The following is a 14,442-nucleotide window of genomic DNA, read 5'->3' as shown; positions in this document are numbered from 1 at the left end:
GGACACACAATACCTGCAGTTCTCGACATTGCGTTCGATATAAAGGCTCTATGTTCAGCTGGCTGCGATCTATAACATTGGATGGTGGCTAAAATTCGATTATTTCCTAACGCAAGTTTTCGGACCTGATGTGGTAGTAAGTGAAAGTTATCATCGCTTCTCAGCCTCAGTGGTTGTCCAGATGATGACTGCTTATGAAACCTTACAAGCTTTATGTGAGCAACAGCACGAAACCATGGAAATACAGAAGCATCCTCACTGATATTTTTGATTGCTGGAGAAGCTGATTGTTTTTCCCTTCATTTTTCAGGAATAGAAGATTAACTTATGCAATATTAGCCGCGATCATACGGTGGCTGCATATCCTCACGTTAATCGTAATGCCAGCAACAATGGTTAGTACGCCAACCGCATGCACCACCTCTCTAGAACTTGTACCAAGGCTTATCACGACCCAACACCCAATTGTTCCTCCAAAACTACTCAGGTTAATGAATAGAGCACAATTCCGAAACAGGATCTTTTGAACAGCATCTCGATGGCCCGGTTAGTGCTTAGACAAGATTTACGCCTCCAGATCCAGCGAACCAAGAATCTCTACGCACTGGAACAAAAGCCACGTCCCATCTAGCCGCGATCTGTGGCTCATTCCTCGAATCATATAAATTTGCTTCACTGTGGCCTCGTTAAAGCGGCGCGCAGTAACAACGGTTGTGGGGAAGTCTACATCGTTGTTTCTCAGTCCACTGACCCCAGCTGCCGTTACCATGTCATTACTGTTTGCCGGTTACTGGCCTTTATAGTTAGAGAAGTATGAGTCAAAGTCGCTGAGAGAGCAATCTTCAGATCATGGTTATGACCACCACTTACAGGTAAGATCATGCTCCGAGTTCTTGCTAGGTTGACACATGCGAATTTGGCTACGAGACTTGCGCAATGAACAACTAGTAAGTTGTCACAAGAAACACTCAGTCTCTGAATTTTCCAGTGTCAATTTCCTGTAAGTAGGCCACACCTGTCTCTGGGCAGAATTTTGCACCAAAACTATACAGACCACTTGTATGTACCGACGATACTCACGAAGCCTGTTTTCTTCTTTTCCTTTCTCTTCTTTCTTTCTTTGGTTTATAAGCCGTTAACACAATCACAATTATAATACAAACTTCACTAGATACAACAGTATTCCACATATTAAGATTGATCTTAGGCCAGTTGATATATTTGATTCAAGCATATGGACTTTTTTTTTCATCCACCTTTTCACTTTTGTCTCCTTGTGTTGCAGCTGCACACTTATCTGCAGTACCTATCTATTCAATACCGATCCCGCACTTGTCCCACCACTTGAGCATCTCAAGCAAGCTAGGATAATTTTGGCTATATATACCTTAATGGCATCGTCGTTGATATGAACAGAACCCACCGACACGGCCCATTCTGAGCAGATACGAAGATGATTTTACATTCCTCTCGACGCGGTACATATGAGCCAAACTCGAAGCTCGTGCTTTAAGGTTTTCCCATGTGTCTCAGATTTGCAAGAATATCTATCTTTCCAGAGGACAAGCGATAGGCAGAGGAGAGGCATTATCTTTCGTCCTCGTTACATGCTTTGTACGGTCGAGACCGACCCACCCCAGACTGATGGTCCGATGATAACCATCACCATACAGACTTTTCCATCGCAGGGTACCTCCGGTAGAGCCGCAATCAAGCAGTCGCTGTTTGTGCACATCTGTAATCATACAAAATGAAGCTTTCATCACGACCTATGTTCTCCATACTATGGTCATGGCAGTTATCCACATGCTAAACGTTACCTTCTGGTAGGCGGCATCGCCTCGTGGCTTGTGCCCCCGACTAGGTTATCGTTAATAAGTAGCACTGGTCTCTTCATGTTCTTGCTATTTTACTCGAATCGCTCGATCACACAGCTAGTATTACAGTGCACTTGCACACTGGTCTATACTATCATTTCACATACAGCAACCTTGTGAGTTTCGCCCTGTTGCTCATCCCGCTTCTCAGGTTTGTGACTACCACAAAATGTGGAATAACATTGGCGTCATTCATGTTAGAGTCTTCTAGCTGCGTAAGATGGTTTCACGGCAGTATTCCATGTTTCGTCATTGTAAAGGCTTCCCGACTTGTCGCAAAATTTCTTAGACACATTAAATGACCTATGGGACGCATTGAACGGCAGACGTACGGAAAGGCTTCTCTGTTTTCCTCTTCCGCCCAAACCAATAGTTTGTCAGTATTTGTATTACTAGTAAATAAGTTTCAGGTAGGCGATCTATAAGTGTGTCATCTTCGACACACAACCCGCGCGTGACTGTCACGGATGACCTTTTTGGCTTGCTAATGGAGTTTTCGTTCTGTGGTTCAAAGCACAGTGGCTTGCGCCCCAGGAGGTAGTGCAAATGGCCTTTGAGGCTATGCTTGAACGGATGATATTGTGGCCTCGGGTTCAAATACCATCTGCCAGACATGCACACCAGGTAATGTTTGGTAGAAGATGGTTTCGATCGTACGATGACCTGCTCATTTGGAAAGCATCCATTGCCTGGGTTTCCACATGCACGGGTCCTGGATACGAATGACCTACACCTAGATATATCGTTATGTTCGTCTATCTTGAACAGATATCAAGCTTTGTGATGGCACACAAACTTATCAGTCTTGTGTATCTAATCCAGTTTTGAACAGCCCTATATCCAGCACGAAGTTGGAACCCGATTAACGTGTCCCATCCAGTTTGGTCAGAACAGCTATTAAACTGCGCTATCTGGCACAGTCATGTCCAACAGAATACTCAAGCATACACATCTTCGTCGTGCTGTGATATCTGTGGTACTGTGCATTTATCGTTGCGACGTCTCCTTCGTCGGTCTCATCCATAACCGGTAGTGCAACGCCGCGGAGGAGCAGTAGTCACCGATTTCCACATGAGGTAATGTAATAGCCGCCAACACATAATGATTACAATAGCGAGGGTGGTGCGTAATTAGTGCGACAAAACGGTTGGTTAGCGCTGAAGGGCTTGGAGTGCAGGTTACTGCATATGCACCAACCGGAAATCCACCGAGCTCATTTCTTGCCTAACCTTAGTCTGGCCCCTCGAATAAGTGGTAAGTTAGTACGCAGTGCAGTTACGGATTACCCCCGTCCAAGCGACAAGGCACAAGCACGTCTCTTCGGCGATCCAAGTCACGGAAAAAAGTTGTCTCCTTGATCCGCGACGCCGCGACGATTTTCCATCGCCGACAATTGAGGTTATTCGAGGTACGTGACATTTCCCATTACCCGTTCGCTGAACACTGCTGCCACATCAGTGAACACGCAACCACATCGTTGGGAGCTCGTCGCAATGGCTTTCAACGCGACAGCTCGCCGTCGCGGCACCCCGGCGCTGATATGGTGCGCGCATCTTGTACCTAGGAGCTACACCAAGTCAATTGAACATATCAAACTTTTTCCCGCCCAGACCAGAAAATTAACCATGACCACTACAGTGACTGACACCCCCTATTTGACACGAGCCCACGAGCAGCCTGTTTCTGGCGACGACTCCCCCCCTCTGAAGCCACACAACTTTGCAGACAGATACACGGCCTGGCGATTGGGAATCCGCGACGCGACCACGGCACTGCGGCGACTCCCCTGATTTCAAAGACGCGACCTGGGACCAAGCGTCGCCAACGATCAAGCATACGCGAACCCGTTCTCACGGGAAACGAATATAATTATAATCATAATTATAATTATACCAATACCAACACCAAATCATTAGGATCTCAGATATACGAACTCGGCAGTCTGCTCTTTTACGCGGCTCAGCATTCGCGGCAACATGCCCGACATAGATCCCATGCTTGAAAAGCATGATCCCGTGACAGAGGTAGATGTCGAGCACGATGTAGTGATGCAGTCTTATCCTTCACCTACCGTCGAGGGGCAAGACAGTGGTCCATTCTACCACACGACGCCCCGCCAGGAACATCAGCCTCCGACCGATCTCGATACCCAACACGATGACGGTGGACAGCTTGCAGAACCTACCAGCCCACGTCAAGGCGGGCGAGGCACTATCAGTAGCGCCGAAGAGTTGCAACTCGCTGCCCAGCTCAGCCAGGGCCTTACTCATGGCATGCCCATGGGGGATCTTAACGACGACCCGAACTTGCAGCATGTCATGACCCACGGTCTGGCACAGCATGAACAGGAACTCCAGCAGCATGAGGAGCAAATGAACCATGCCCACGAACAGTACCATCACGATGTCCAACAGCAGCAGCACGACAGCATGCCTCAGCAGCACGATGGGTTGCCACCCGTCAATGAGCATGATCATGAACATATGCAAGAGCAGATGCAAGAACAGTTGCAAGAACAGATGCAAGAACAGATGCACGACCACATGCCCGACCACGAGCAAGCAATGGACCATGCCCAGCACGAGCAGCACCTGCAGCACGAGCCGCATCATCAGGGTCAACAGCAACAGCAACAAGATATGCAACATCAATACTTGCCCGATCAACACCATCAGCAGCCACACCTGCAGCCTGCTGCCCCCATGGACGCCATGGCATCGCCCTTCCAGATGCAAGACAGCAATGTCCCACCGAGGAAACGATCCAAGGTATCTCGTGCATGTGATGAATGTAGGCGTAAAAAGGTCAAGTGCGACGCGCCATCCGAGACTGGTGAGGAGCCCTGCTCAAATTGCCGTCGCTCCAACATGCGTTGTCTGTTCAGTCGCATTCCTCAGAAGCGTGGACCCAGCAAGGGCTATATCAAAGAGCTGGCAGACCGTATCCATTCCATCGAAGGAAAGCTGGCCAGTGAGGGGGCTAATGCTGAACTGAATGAGCTTCTGAACGGCGCGCGCAGAGATTCGGGGGACCTGTTTACGCCGGCTGATGCGAGTCGCAAGAGGCCATATTCCAGTATCTCAGCTGGCGAATACGAGACACCAACATCAACGGGCCAGTTTGGTTCTGAGCCTAGGCAGATACAACCATACCAAACGACTCCATCGGATCGTTACAGGCCTCCGTATTCTATCAACGGGCTGGCCCCGACCCCTATTGCCGCAAAGCATGATAACGATACCCCTTCACGACCTGCCGCCGTCATGGATGGCATGGGACTGGACTTGAACCATATCGACCAGGTTCAAGAAATAGACGAGACGGCCTTTGCTGCGTGAGTTTCTGGTGCCACTTAGCTAACGGCCAAGCAGCTAATATTGAACAGATACCTCACCCTGGTCCACCCCGTCTTTCCTGTGTTAGCAGCCAATAAGTCGCGACTAGAGCAACAGCTGGCTCAATGTCCCTCTACTCTACGTGATGCTTTCACCACAGCACTGAACGGCACCATTGAGTCTTTTCCCTCTTTCAATGTGGACGGAGGTTTTCGTCAAAATCTGACCGATGCGTCCCGATCGCTTACGGAGTGGAAGGCTAATGCGTCGTCCATGTCAAATGTTGCTAGGCTCGTGCACCTACAGACGCTCATCCTGATTGCTATCGCGTCTGATCATTGCGGCCCTGCATCTCTGACAGGCGAGTCGGGCAGCCCGAACAAGTCTGGAGTTTTGGGAGAAGCGATTGGGGTCGCCTATTCAATGCGATTGCACGCCTCTCAAGCAAATGCTGACCTAAGTGGTGATTCGGATGCTGATGAGAACGTGGCGATTCGAGCATGGTGGACGTTGGTCATGCTAGATCGATGGAACGCCATTTCGACCGCTAGCCCCGTCTTTATCCCCAATGACAGTGTCGTCATTTTGCCTGGTCTGAAAGACCTGCTCGGCGAGAACGTCTATCATCTCGCGCGTCTCTGTAACATTCTCGGTCATTTCGTTCCTGTAGCTCTTTTGCCTCCGCAGACGATGACTCTTAATTCGGGTGCAGGATTGCAGATAAGTTCCTTCTTAAACTTATCCATCGAGCTTTTCCGGGAAGTGCTACCACCAACTATAACTCCTTCAACTCACCCGATTCTACACCTGGTGTACTGGCAAAGCAGACTTCTCGCCTATCTCTTCCAGACCAATGCCAAGACCGGCGATGTTATGTGGCCGTGTAAGGAGCTTGTTAGCCTTCTGGTGGGAAATCCCCAGATGCTCAACCCTTTGAATCACCACTTCTTCTGCCTGACGACACTGGCCCTGTTGGAGCTTACCAAGGTCGACTCGGAACGGGAGGCAGCCAATGTTTTACTTAGAGAGCTGCTCGAAACTCAGGTGGCACCTTCTAATTGGGATAATACCATCAGGGACCGCATCTCCGAAAGTCTTCGCCCCTCGACAGCGCAAGCAACAATGGAAGCTACTGCAAGTCAGAGCCTTCAGCACCTAGCTGACTTGGCCACTGCTACGGAGATGGACACTAAGCCAGACAAGGGCGATACCAGTCTTCGGATGAGCGACAGTTACGAGCACGTTGGGTTCGACCCAAGAGAACTGACCCGAACTGGCTACCTTAATGCACTTGTCGCTCCACGCCTGGCTGTCGAAAGATAACTCCTTATTGTCACTCCTCAAAATTGGAACCAGCCGAGGCTCTTGTTAAAAGTCGGAGAGGCTAGATTATGCAAGAGTACTCCCTTCTTTGCTGACGTCTAATATAAGTGAGGAGTCTGACATATCTGAGGAAGACTGATCAGTGCAAATAGAAAGATAGCCTGAAAAAACTTCATCGGCTCTCGAAGCGATCGCTATCAACACTTGTACCACCAAGTGCCTTCACTCAGGACAATTCCATGTATATTAATGTACCCTACTCTTCAACATTCATCGACGGTGTTCGAAAAGAACACCGCGAGCTAAGCTGTATTATATCTTCGGTCGGGTACATCGAAGACCGCGTCCACTAGAATACTACAATTAATCAACGGAGAAAGACTCCAATCGACCACTCATCAGAGCATTGCATACAACACTGCACCCTGTACAAAGTGATACCCAAGTGTTCTGCGTTATCTCGTGTAAAGCCCCGGACTAGACAACCAGCCATATTCATCAAGCTTCTGACATAAATTAGGCAATTCCCAGTCCCGGCCATATACTGCAAGGCACAATTTGTCACAAATGAGCCTCAGCGTCGGCATGCCGCTCGCTCAGCCCCCCTGGTCCCATGGACCTGGCTTGGGAGACCCCCTCGCACCGGGGGGGTTTATAGTCAGAAGATCTAGAACAGACTCTTGGGTACATGGAGAACCATGACTGTACTTTGAGAACAATGTAGGTACTCCCTCGTGCTAACCGTCGCGCGAGTTGAAACCAGTCAAGCACGCAATTTCGCAATGCCCATGGCGTCTCGGGTTGCATTAATAGAATCGTCGTTGCTTTGCTTTTTTGTTCTCTCCTATTTCACGTTGTGCGATTCCCGACCACGTGGGCAGGCCTCCCAGAAGAAAACCTGACATGCTGCACGTGTGACAACGACAAAAAAAAAAAAAAAAAAAAAAAAGGTATGTCTCATCTCTGGTGCTGAAGAACCAATAGGACGCGCTCCCAAATGGATGGTTCTTCTATTTGAGAAAAAGCAAAGTAGAAAAACGCATTCCACGCTATCAGTTTCCATTGAAAAGTCTATTTCCGGTCCCCTGCTCCCTACTAGGCTCTGGGTCCGCTGGGATATTGTCGCAAGCCCACGCCTGATACAAAACAAAAGATCGTTGTTGATACGTAAGGTAATTTGGTGGCTTGTGATGGGCCAAGTGTTTAGCTTTGAAAAGAGGCCCTCTGCAGTTAGGGTGGCTTGGGGGTCAGTCACATCCCGCGCCTGTGGGCCGTAGATCGATTTCGTTTTTGCGCCTCCTCGCAATTATGAAGATCAGTGGTTGCACACGTTGTCGAAACACGTGCTGGGTGCTACACATAGTTATACCTATCTAACACACGGTGGGTTGGTTCCGCAGATTTGATACCTCTTCCCTCCCCGGAGCTTTCGTGATGGTTTCCGTACGCGCTAACTACACCGAAGCCCGTTCCAGGACGGCGGCCCCGGTTTTTCTTTTCTTTTTCCTTTCTTCCCGCGAAACGAAGAGAAACCATCACGGTCCAGCTGTGATTGGCTAAAGAAGTCGTTTATGTGCTAGGTTAGTCTAGACCGATACTGATCAGACCAAATATTGAGACGAGACTGTCGATGGATCAACAGCTCCTTGACAACGTCTGGGGACTCGGTGTCTGAAGTGAACAACCGCAGGAATGCGTACTACAGTCCATCAGGTTCTGCGTCACAACCAAACTGTAAAGATAACGAAAAGCTCTATAGTGCATAGGATCCCACGCCGAGACTGCGGACAAGGTGCATCTGTGGCATACATGGAGCGGGCCGGTCAGATCCGCTGCAGAGACCTGTCGTGATACCGCAAGCTAGTCCAATGATTGCACGGCTTTTTGGGCGCATAAGTCATCGGACGCTGGCGACATGTTGGTATTTTGAAATTACGGAGTAGAGAAGCGACATCAAATCCGTTGACCCCAGTCACTTCAGGCTTTGAGTGGTATTCCGAATCCGCTTCCTATCGCGAAGACTACATAGGCCGGCCTCCTGTATGATCGCGTCGAATCGCAACCTAGTCTAGACTCATAAGCTGCATACTAAAGCTCAGCTGTTCGCAAATACATGGTGAAGCTGTGAATGGTGCCATCAATAATCGAGTATGGACACCTCATTGCAGCTAAATTGATCTCGAGAGCTCTTGGTTGAAATTACATCGTTTCGGCTAGACGAGATTTGTTGTCAAAGGTCCTGCTGAGAGAAGCAGCAAGCGTGAATCTTAAAGCCTAAAAGCCACTGAAGTCACTGTGCCTTATCGCCGTAGTTCCCCGCTCAGTGTATGGCCATTGACTATGAAGATGCTTGTGATAACGACTCAACTATTGCAGCTGAAGCCGTAGCACATGGTTTGAGGCCACCGAAACTTGACGGCGAAGTCGCTTATTCTATCCAAATCAGACGATCGGAGGGTGCGCGAGGTTGCGTAATGCTGAATGTAAGATAAAAACTAGTATAGCTTCGCGCCCCGAATCCATTGGAGGTTGTAATTTCTTGCTGAAATCATTGACGGTTGTCTGTCTGGTGTGGGGGTCAGCTCGAAGGAGCTTGCCGCTGTCAGCAGACCTTTTGATCCTAGCACCACCAATCATGTACAGGAGAAATGATGTTGAATCCTGCATACTATTTCTGCTGCAACAAAAGCCTGCCCGCATTATGCACGCGCCTGGTCGTGATTGAAGGGGTTAGCCAAACCTACTACAGAGTGAGTCCCATACCGTCGGATAGGAAAAAGCAATTCTGATCGCTAACGATCATGAGTGCCGGCTTGGGAAGATGGCAAACGGTGTGGAAAGCAATGCAATAGCTGCCCCACGAGCAGGCAGTAGCAATTGGCTCTAGCCACATCCATTTCGCGGCAATACTAGCATTAGAAGAAGAGGTGAATGGACTGCCCGGCGCGTTATACAGTTCCAACTGCCGAAGACGCAGAGAGCCAGGAAACTGCATTGTGGTTAAGAAGCACTGCAGCCAATAGCGGATGCAGCGAGGAGCCACACCACATCGTCCAAGAGAAAGCTTCTAGAAAAGTTATGGAAAAGCTCAAACCACCCAAGATATTTGGCTCCGATTCGTATCCGGTCATGTTTTCGAGGTCAAAACGGCGTATCGGCATCTGACAAATCGCAAATGGTCTTTCACGGTGATCTGGGTGAAAAGATGATCATCCCGAGGATGTTTTCCAATGAAATGAGTTGTTCTAGCAAGGGCATTGACTGGGGATAAGAATGTCTTGGAAAATGACTTGGTTGTTAATAGTTTAGAGAACTGACAGCAACGCTGTTTGTGTCGTCGCAAATATGATAGTCTAGCAGGTTCTGGCACTGCAAACAACTGAACCAGGGCGGCAGTGAAGGACGTTGAGTCTCCATGTTGTCAATCGAAAAAGCGTGTGATAGCTTGAGCCGAAGTTGTAATTTGTCAGAAGACCACAGATTGCCAATTGAGCTGCCCAATTTGTATTCAGCCCAGCCACTTGGCAACCATTGTTGTTGTGCAGAGAGTAGCAAGCACGGTGGTTCTCTTGACCAGCTGAGCATCAAGTACAACTGTACCCAAGACCTCGCTTGTGAAAGTGCGCTGCAGCTTCCAGAATGCCTACTTAGGCTGCCAGATCCAACCCGGTCGAACGGGTCATCAATGAGGTTGATGTCGTATAGTCCAGGCTGTTTAGGCTGGACTAGTCTAGTAGAAATCCAGCCCTTGCTGAGATGCGGCTACTTGGCAGTGAGTTGTGACACAACAGGCAGAGGAACGCTCTGTCGAACCCTGCGACTGTTTCCGCGTTTGGACCTAGAAATTGGGACTACGGAAAGCAGGGTCTCTCGTAGTTGGTGTGTCTCTAAGGCGCGCGGTGTAAACTATCGCAAGTAACATGTCGCCTAGTGGTGTCTACCGAGAGCGAATCAGAAATTTGGCAATCTTTCGCGACAACTTTCGGCCCAAATACAACGGTCGGTGTTAGTAGACGTGCAGGTCTACTACAGCGATGCCGAACGGCGGGGCCGAAGACCAGTCGCAACCATCAGCAACGGTAGTATTGAGGCATCTTGGCCTGTTCGCGGATCTGGATAATAGAACCTGCAATCAATCTATGCAGGTCCAATAACGATAGTGATGAGGCTGCATGCAGGGAGGATCTGTCGCAGACGGAGAAAATCGGATGCTCCACGATCAATCTGAGGTAAGAGAGAGTATCGAATCCTGATGGATAAATGGAACACGCGGGACGCTCAAGGATTCGAAATGTATGAGAACTGAGCAGTTCATGCACATCTGATTCGCGCGGATTGAATGGAGGATCTCGTGCATGCGCAAGAAATTTTCTGTCATTGCCTCGTCGGGCAAGTCGGGGTAGGCGACCATGGCTGCGAGGTGCATCATTACTGTACTCGCCCATGGGCTAAAAAAGTCGATACTGGGGCAGTTTGGGGGAGACGGGTTCTGGTTGGAGAAGGACTCTGGGACTGCAGCAGCAAGGGTCTGCTGGGGTCCGCTGTTAAACGAAGTGTGGAAAATAGTGGAAAGTCTTGTCGGCCCGGTGGGAAAGCTTGGATTTTGGGGAGTTGGATGGCAAATAGCGGTTGATGGTCTTGTGCCAAAAGGACCGCTACGTGATGTTATGCTTGCTTCCACTGGTGATGGTCATGTACTGTAACCGGAATCATGTCCCACTAAGCCTGCAACACAGAGACATCCCGAAGCACAGGGGAAGTAAGCAAATGAACCCAATCCAGCATCCTGCGTTAAGAAGAGAGACATTGATGCAGAAGAGGAATAGCCTGCTTCTTGTCGAGGAACGTCAACTAGTCTGAGGTTAGGCTCTATCCAGGAGTTACGTTCCGACTGAAAGCAAGGTCAACATGCGATATGACTATAAGTGGCGCTTGCTCTGTTTCCGCCAATGAGATCACCAAGTCAGCCCAGCGCAGGTTCGGGATGTTGAGAAACTTGACAACGACTTGTGAAGTAGGCATGCTGCATGCAAACCTCATTCGAGAAAGTCGGCAAAGACCGGGTGGAAGGGAAAGAAAGAAAGAAAAGAAAAAAGAACAACTTGCCGCATGTCAGCTCTGCAAGGAAGGGAGGATTCAGTCAATTCCTAAGAAGCGGCTCTACCCGTAGGATTGCTAGAGCATGTAAGCGATCGTCACTGCAGTCATACTTACGGGGATGTCTACCGTGTTGACAAGCACATTTCGAGTGTGAACCAATGCCATTGTTGAAATTGGTCCGTTGGTCAACCTCAACTGAGACATATGTTACCTAAGTTTGTGTGTTGCTCACCACGTTGCTTGCGGAACGACAGCGACACCTGTGTAAGTGGCTGTGTTTCGGCGAGGCAAATTCGCATGCTTATACTAAACCGTCTTATATTGACAAGGTGTGGCGGAAATCATAGTCTGTAACAGTACATCAAGTGTCGAATCTGCAAGAGTCGCATGATTTCTATACACTCGGCTCGTCTGAATAGCTTGATGACTATGGTTGTGTTGTGCTAGACCGTAAACAAAGATTACTTACTGCAGGTTAGCAAGTCCAAGATCATGATGAGCTATGGTAGAAAACTATCACATTATACACAGATTGCCATTTTTTTTTTTTTTAACAGCGGACAAAGTGTTTGATTAGGGAAGAAACAATGCCAGTGACATTAACGAAAGCCTATCTCACAAATGTCCTGATTCATCTACGGTGATATGTCATTTAAGCAGGTAGTAATGAAGTCAAACTCTATCAAATCGGCCTCTGGTTTGCCGGCCCCACTGCGAAAGCAAGAACATAAACCGGCGGCGGGCAATGCAAATGCAGACAAGTCCCGATAGCAAGCAGAATGATGCATAACGAATCGAATTGGCCATTAGGAGGGTACATCTCCCATCATAATATACTATGTATATTTGGAGTCATCATGATGGTGTGCATCGAAGAAGAAGAAGAAGAAGAAGAAGAAGAAGAGAAGAAGGTTGTTCGCCAGGGAGTCGTGCAACAACCGTGGCCATGCGATCGGTAACGCCCCAATGCCACGAAGAAACTCCAGTAGGTTGCTGCACTTGTTTCATTCTGATCCATCCCACTCATACGCTGACCAGAAAAGTCCCTCTCACGGCGGTCGATGATGGAATCTGGCATGGCTCCCCTGCTAGAATCCTGTAAGTGATCCCGCCTTTCGCCTAGCTTCCTCGTCCTCCCGCACGAGCTCCGACGTATGTACGTAGGGTTGGAGCTGGCAACCCTCGAAGTGGATGTGGACTACTGCGCATCAGGCTGCTTGGTTACTTGGTACGATACGATGGCGCTTGTCGAGGCGTGGACTGGTAACTCATCACATCTCGTTAGAGAAATTGGAGAGAATCCTGGAGATTGGGGGGTGGTGGTGGCAGCCAGCCCACCACAGGTAAATTCAACTTGGCCTCTAAGCATATCCCCATCTCCGGGGACTCCATTAGCAATGCCCACCATCATTCATGTTTGGCACATTACGAAATGTGGCCGGCTTGCGAGAAAATACGGAGCCCCAACCCTGAATACCTTTGCAGAGTACCCAGCTCGGAAACGTGTAGCCAACCACCTGGGGGTCACTGCAACCTTGGGCGCCGTTGCTCCCCCAAGCTCTGGCTCTGGCTCCAAGGTCATGGCGGCCTTTGCCCGCAAGCTTAGCTTCTCCGGTCCCCATCTCTGAGCGCACCCCGTCGGTGCAATACACGGATGTCTGCTCTCTCTCTAGCCTTGCTTGGAGCGTCTCCAGCACTTGCGCACCTTGGACGTGGGCTGGCCTGCCAGGATCGATAAGTTTCGCACAAGCTACTTTGTATGAGCGCTAGTTTCGCACAGCAGAATGAATAATTCCGTGACTAAGGAATAATAGTTACATAGATACCTCGACAGATACAAATCATATTGACATGGTACACGAGCCATCAACAATGGGATTGACTTTTCGTCTTAAAAAGCTCCCGTCCCTCGGTCGGCCCACGCCTCATACCGGACGCCTGAATCCTCTCCCACTTCCCTCGCCCCTTCTACCGACTCTGGATTTGTATCTGGGCCTGTATCTGCGTGTCACATCTCGCTCTCCAGCGTTGCCCAGCCCCGAGACCCTTTCTGTTGTCTTTTCATTTTCTCGTTCCCTTGGTCGAGATACATGCAAGGCCGTTAGAGGTCTTTGGTAAGCCTCGAGGCGCTAGTTTGGGTCATCCGACCAGTAAGGTAGTCGGCCAACTGGCTGAACAGGTCTATCGGCGAAAGTTGCTCATACTTTACTGTAGTGTTTTGTCACTTTTATTACAGCAGAGTGGCATACCTCCAATCCTATCCCATTCGAACGGTCCCCGCTAGCCGTGACTTGCAGCAGCGCAGCGCAAGTCAGAAGTTTGCCCGTCGGATTAGGACAAGGACAAGGACACAGACACAGATCACTCAACCCACACCAAGCCAAGCCAGACTCAAAGATCAACTGCACCCGACTTATTAAACTACATACAGCCTACTATGCTCTAAAGCTCGCCGAGGCCCGCCGTCTCCATCCTTGACTCCAGCCCACTCCGATCTCAATTGCTGCGGTTCTTCGCAACTTTACATTACATTACCTTACCTTAACTGTCCAGTCGGACACCAATGCCCGAGAGGTTCTAAACCCTCACTGCAAGTCGGGTTTAAAAAAAAAATCTCCACTCATATTTTCTTCATTTGCACATCTCGACTTCGCTTGGCCGGACGGACTGCATCTTGCATTTCGCATTTTGTAGCTCTCTCGTCGGATCATACCAATCAGAGCCGTGCGTTCAGTTCAGATTCGACATAGCCGCAGCAGCGACTATATTGGGCAATTTTGGTAATTCGCTTGGCAACTTGATTGCTA

General features: G+C 49.2%; 2 protein-coding genes across 2 annotated transcripts; both read left to right on the top strand.

Moving 5' to 3' along the window:
- Positions 1 to 3,659: 3,659 nt before the first annotated feature.
- BKA67DRAFT_389111 (uncharacterized protein) lies at positions 3,660 to 6,816 on the top strand. Its single transcript, XM_046096608.1, has 2 exons — positions 3,660 to 5,211; positions 5,263 to 6,816. The coding sequence occupies exons 1-2, from the start codon at positions 3,854 to 3,856 to the stop codon at positions 6,533 to 6,535; spliced, it is 2,631 nt and encodes an 876-aa protein (XP_045954024.1). The 5' UTR covers positions 3,660 to 3,853; the 3' UTR covers positions 6,536 to 6,816.
- A 5,657-nt stretch (positions 6,817 to 12,473) lies between these two features.
- BKA67DRAFT_539368 (uncharacterized protein) lies at positions 12,474 to 13,263 on the top strand (the record flags this gene model as incomplete). The annotated part of the gene is made up of 3 exons (XM_046100621.1): positions 12,474 to 12,620; positions 12,679 to 12,733; positions 12,800 to 13,263. 3 exons carry the CDS (start codon positions 12,474 to 12,476, stop codon positions 13,261 to 13,263), a joined length of 666 nt encoding a protein of 221 aa, XP_045954023.1.
- Between the last annotated feature and the right edge of the window lie 1,179 nt (positions 13,264 to 14,442).

This window comes from Truncatella angustata (genome assembly GCF_020726525.1).
Source record: "Truncatella angustata strain MPI-SDFR-AT-0073 chromosome Unknown BKA67scaffold_8, whole genome shotgun sequence".
NCBI lineage: Eukaryota > Fungi > Ascomycota > Sordariomycetes > Amphisphaeriales > Sporocadaceae > Truncatella > Truncatella angustata.
The sequence above is the reverse complement of the archived record's forward strand: the minus strand, read 5'-3'. Positions and strand labels throughout refer to the sequence as shown.

Bases quoted from the DNA above. Each gene is read 5' to 3' on its own strand.
- BKA67DRAFT_389111 (XM_046096608.1), top strand. From the start codon at position 3,854: ATGCCCGACATAGATCCCATGCTTGAAAAGCATGATCCCGTGACAGAG. The intron at 5,212-5,262 runs GTGAGTTTCTGG...AATATTGAACAG, and splicing joins GACGAGACGGCCTTTGCTGC to ATACCTCACCCTGGTCCACC.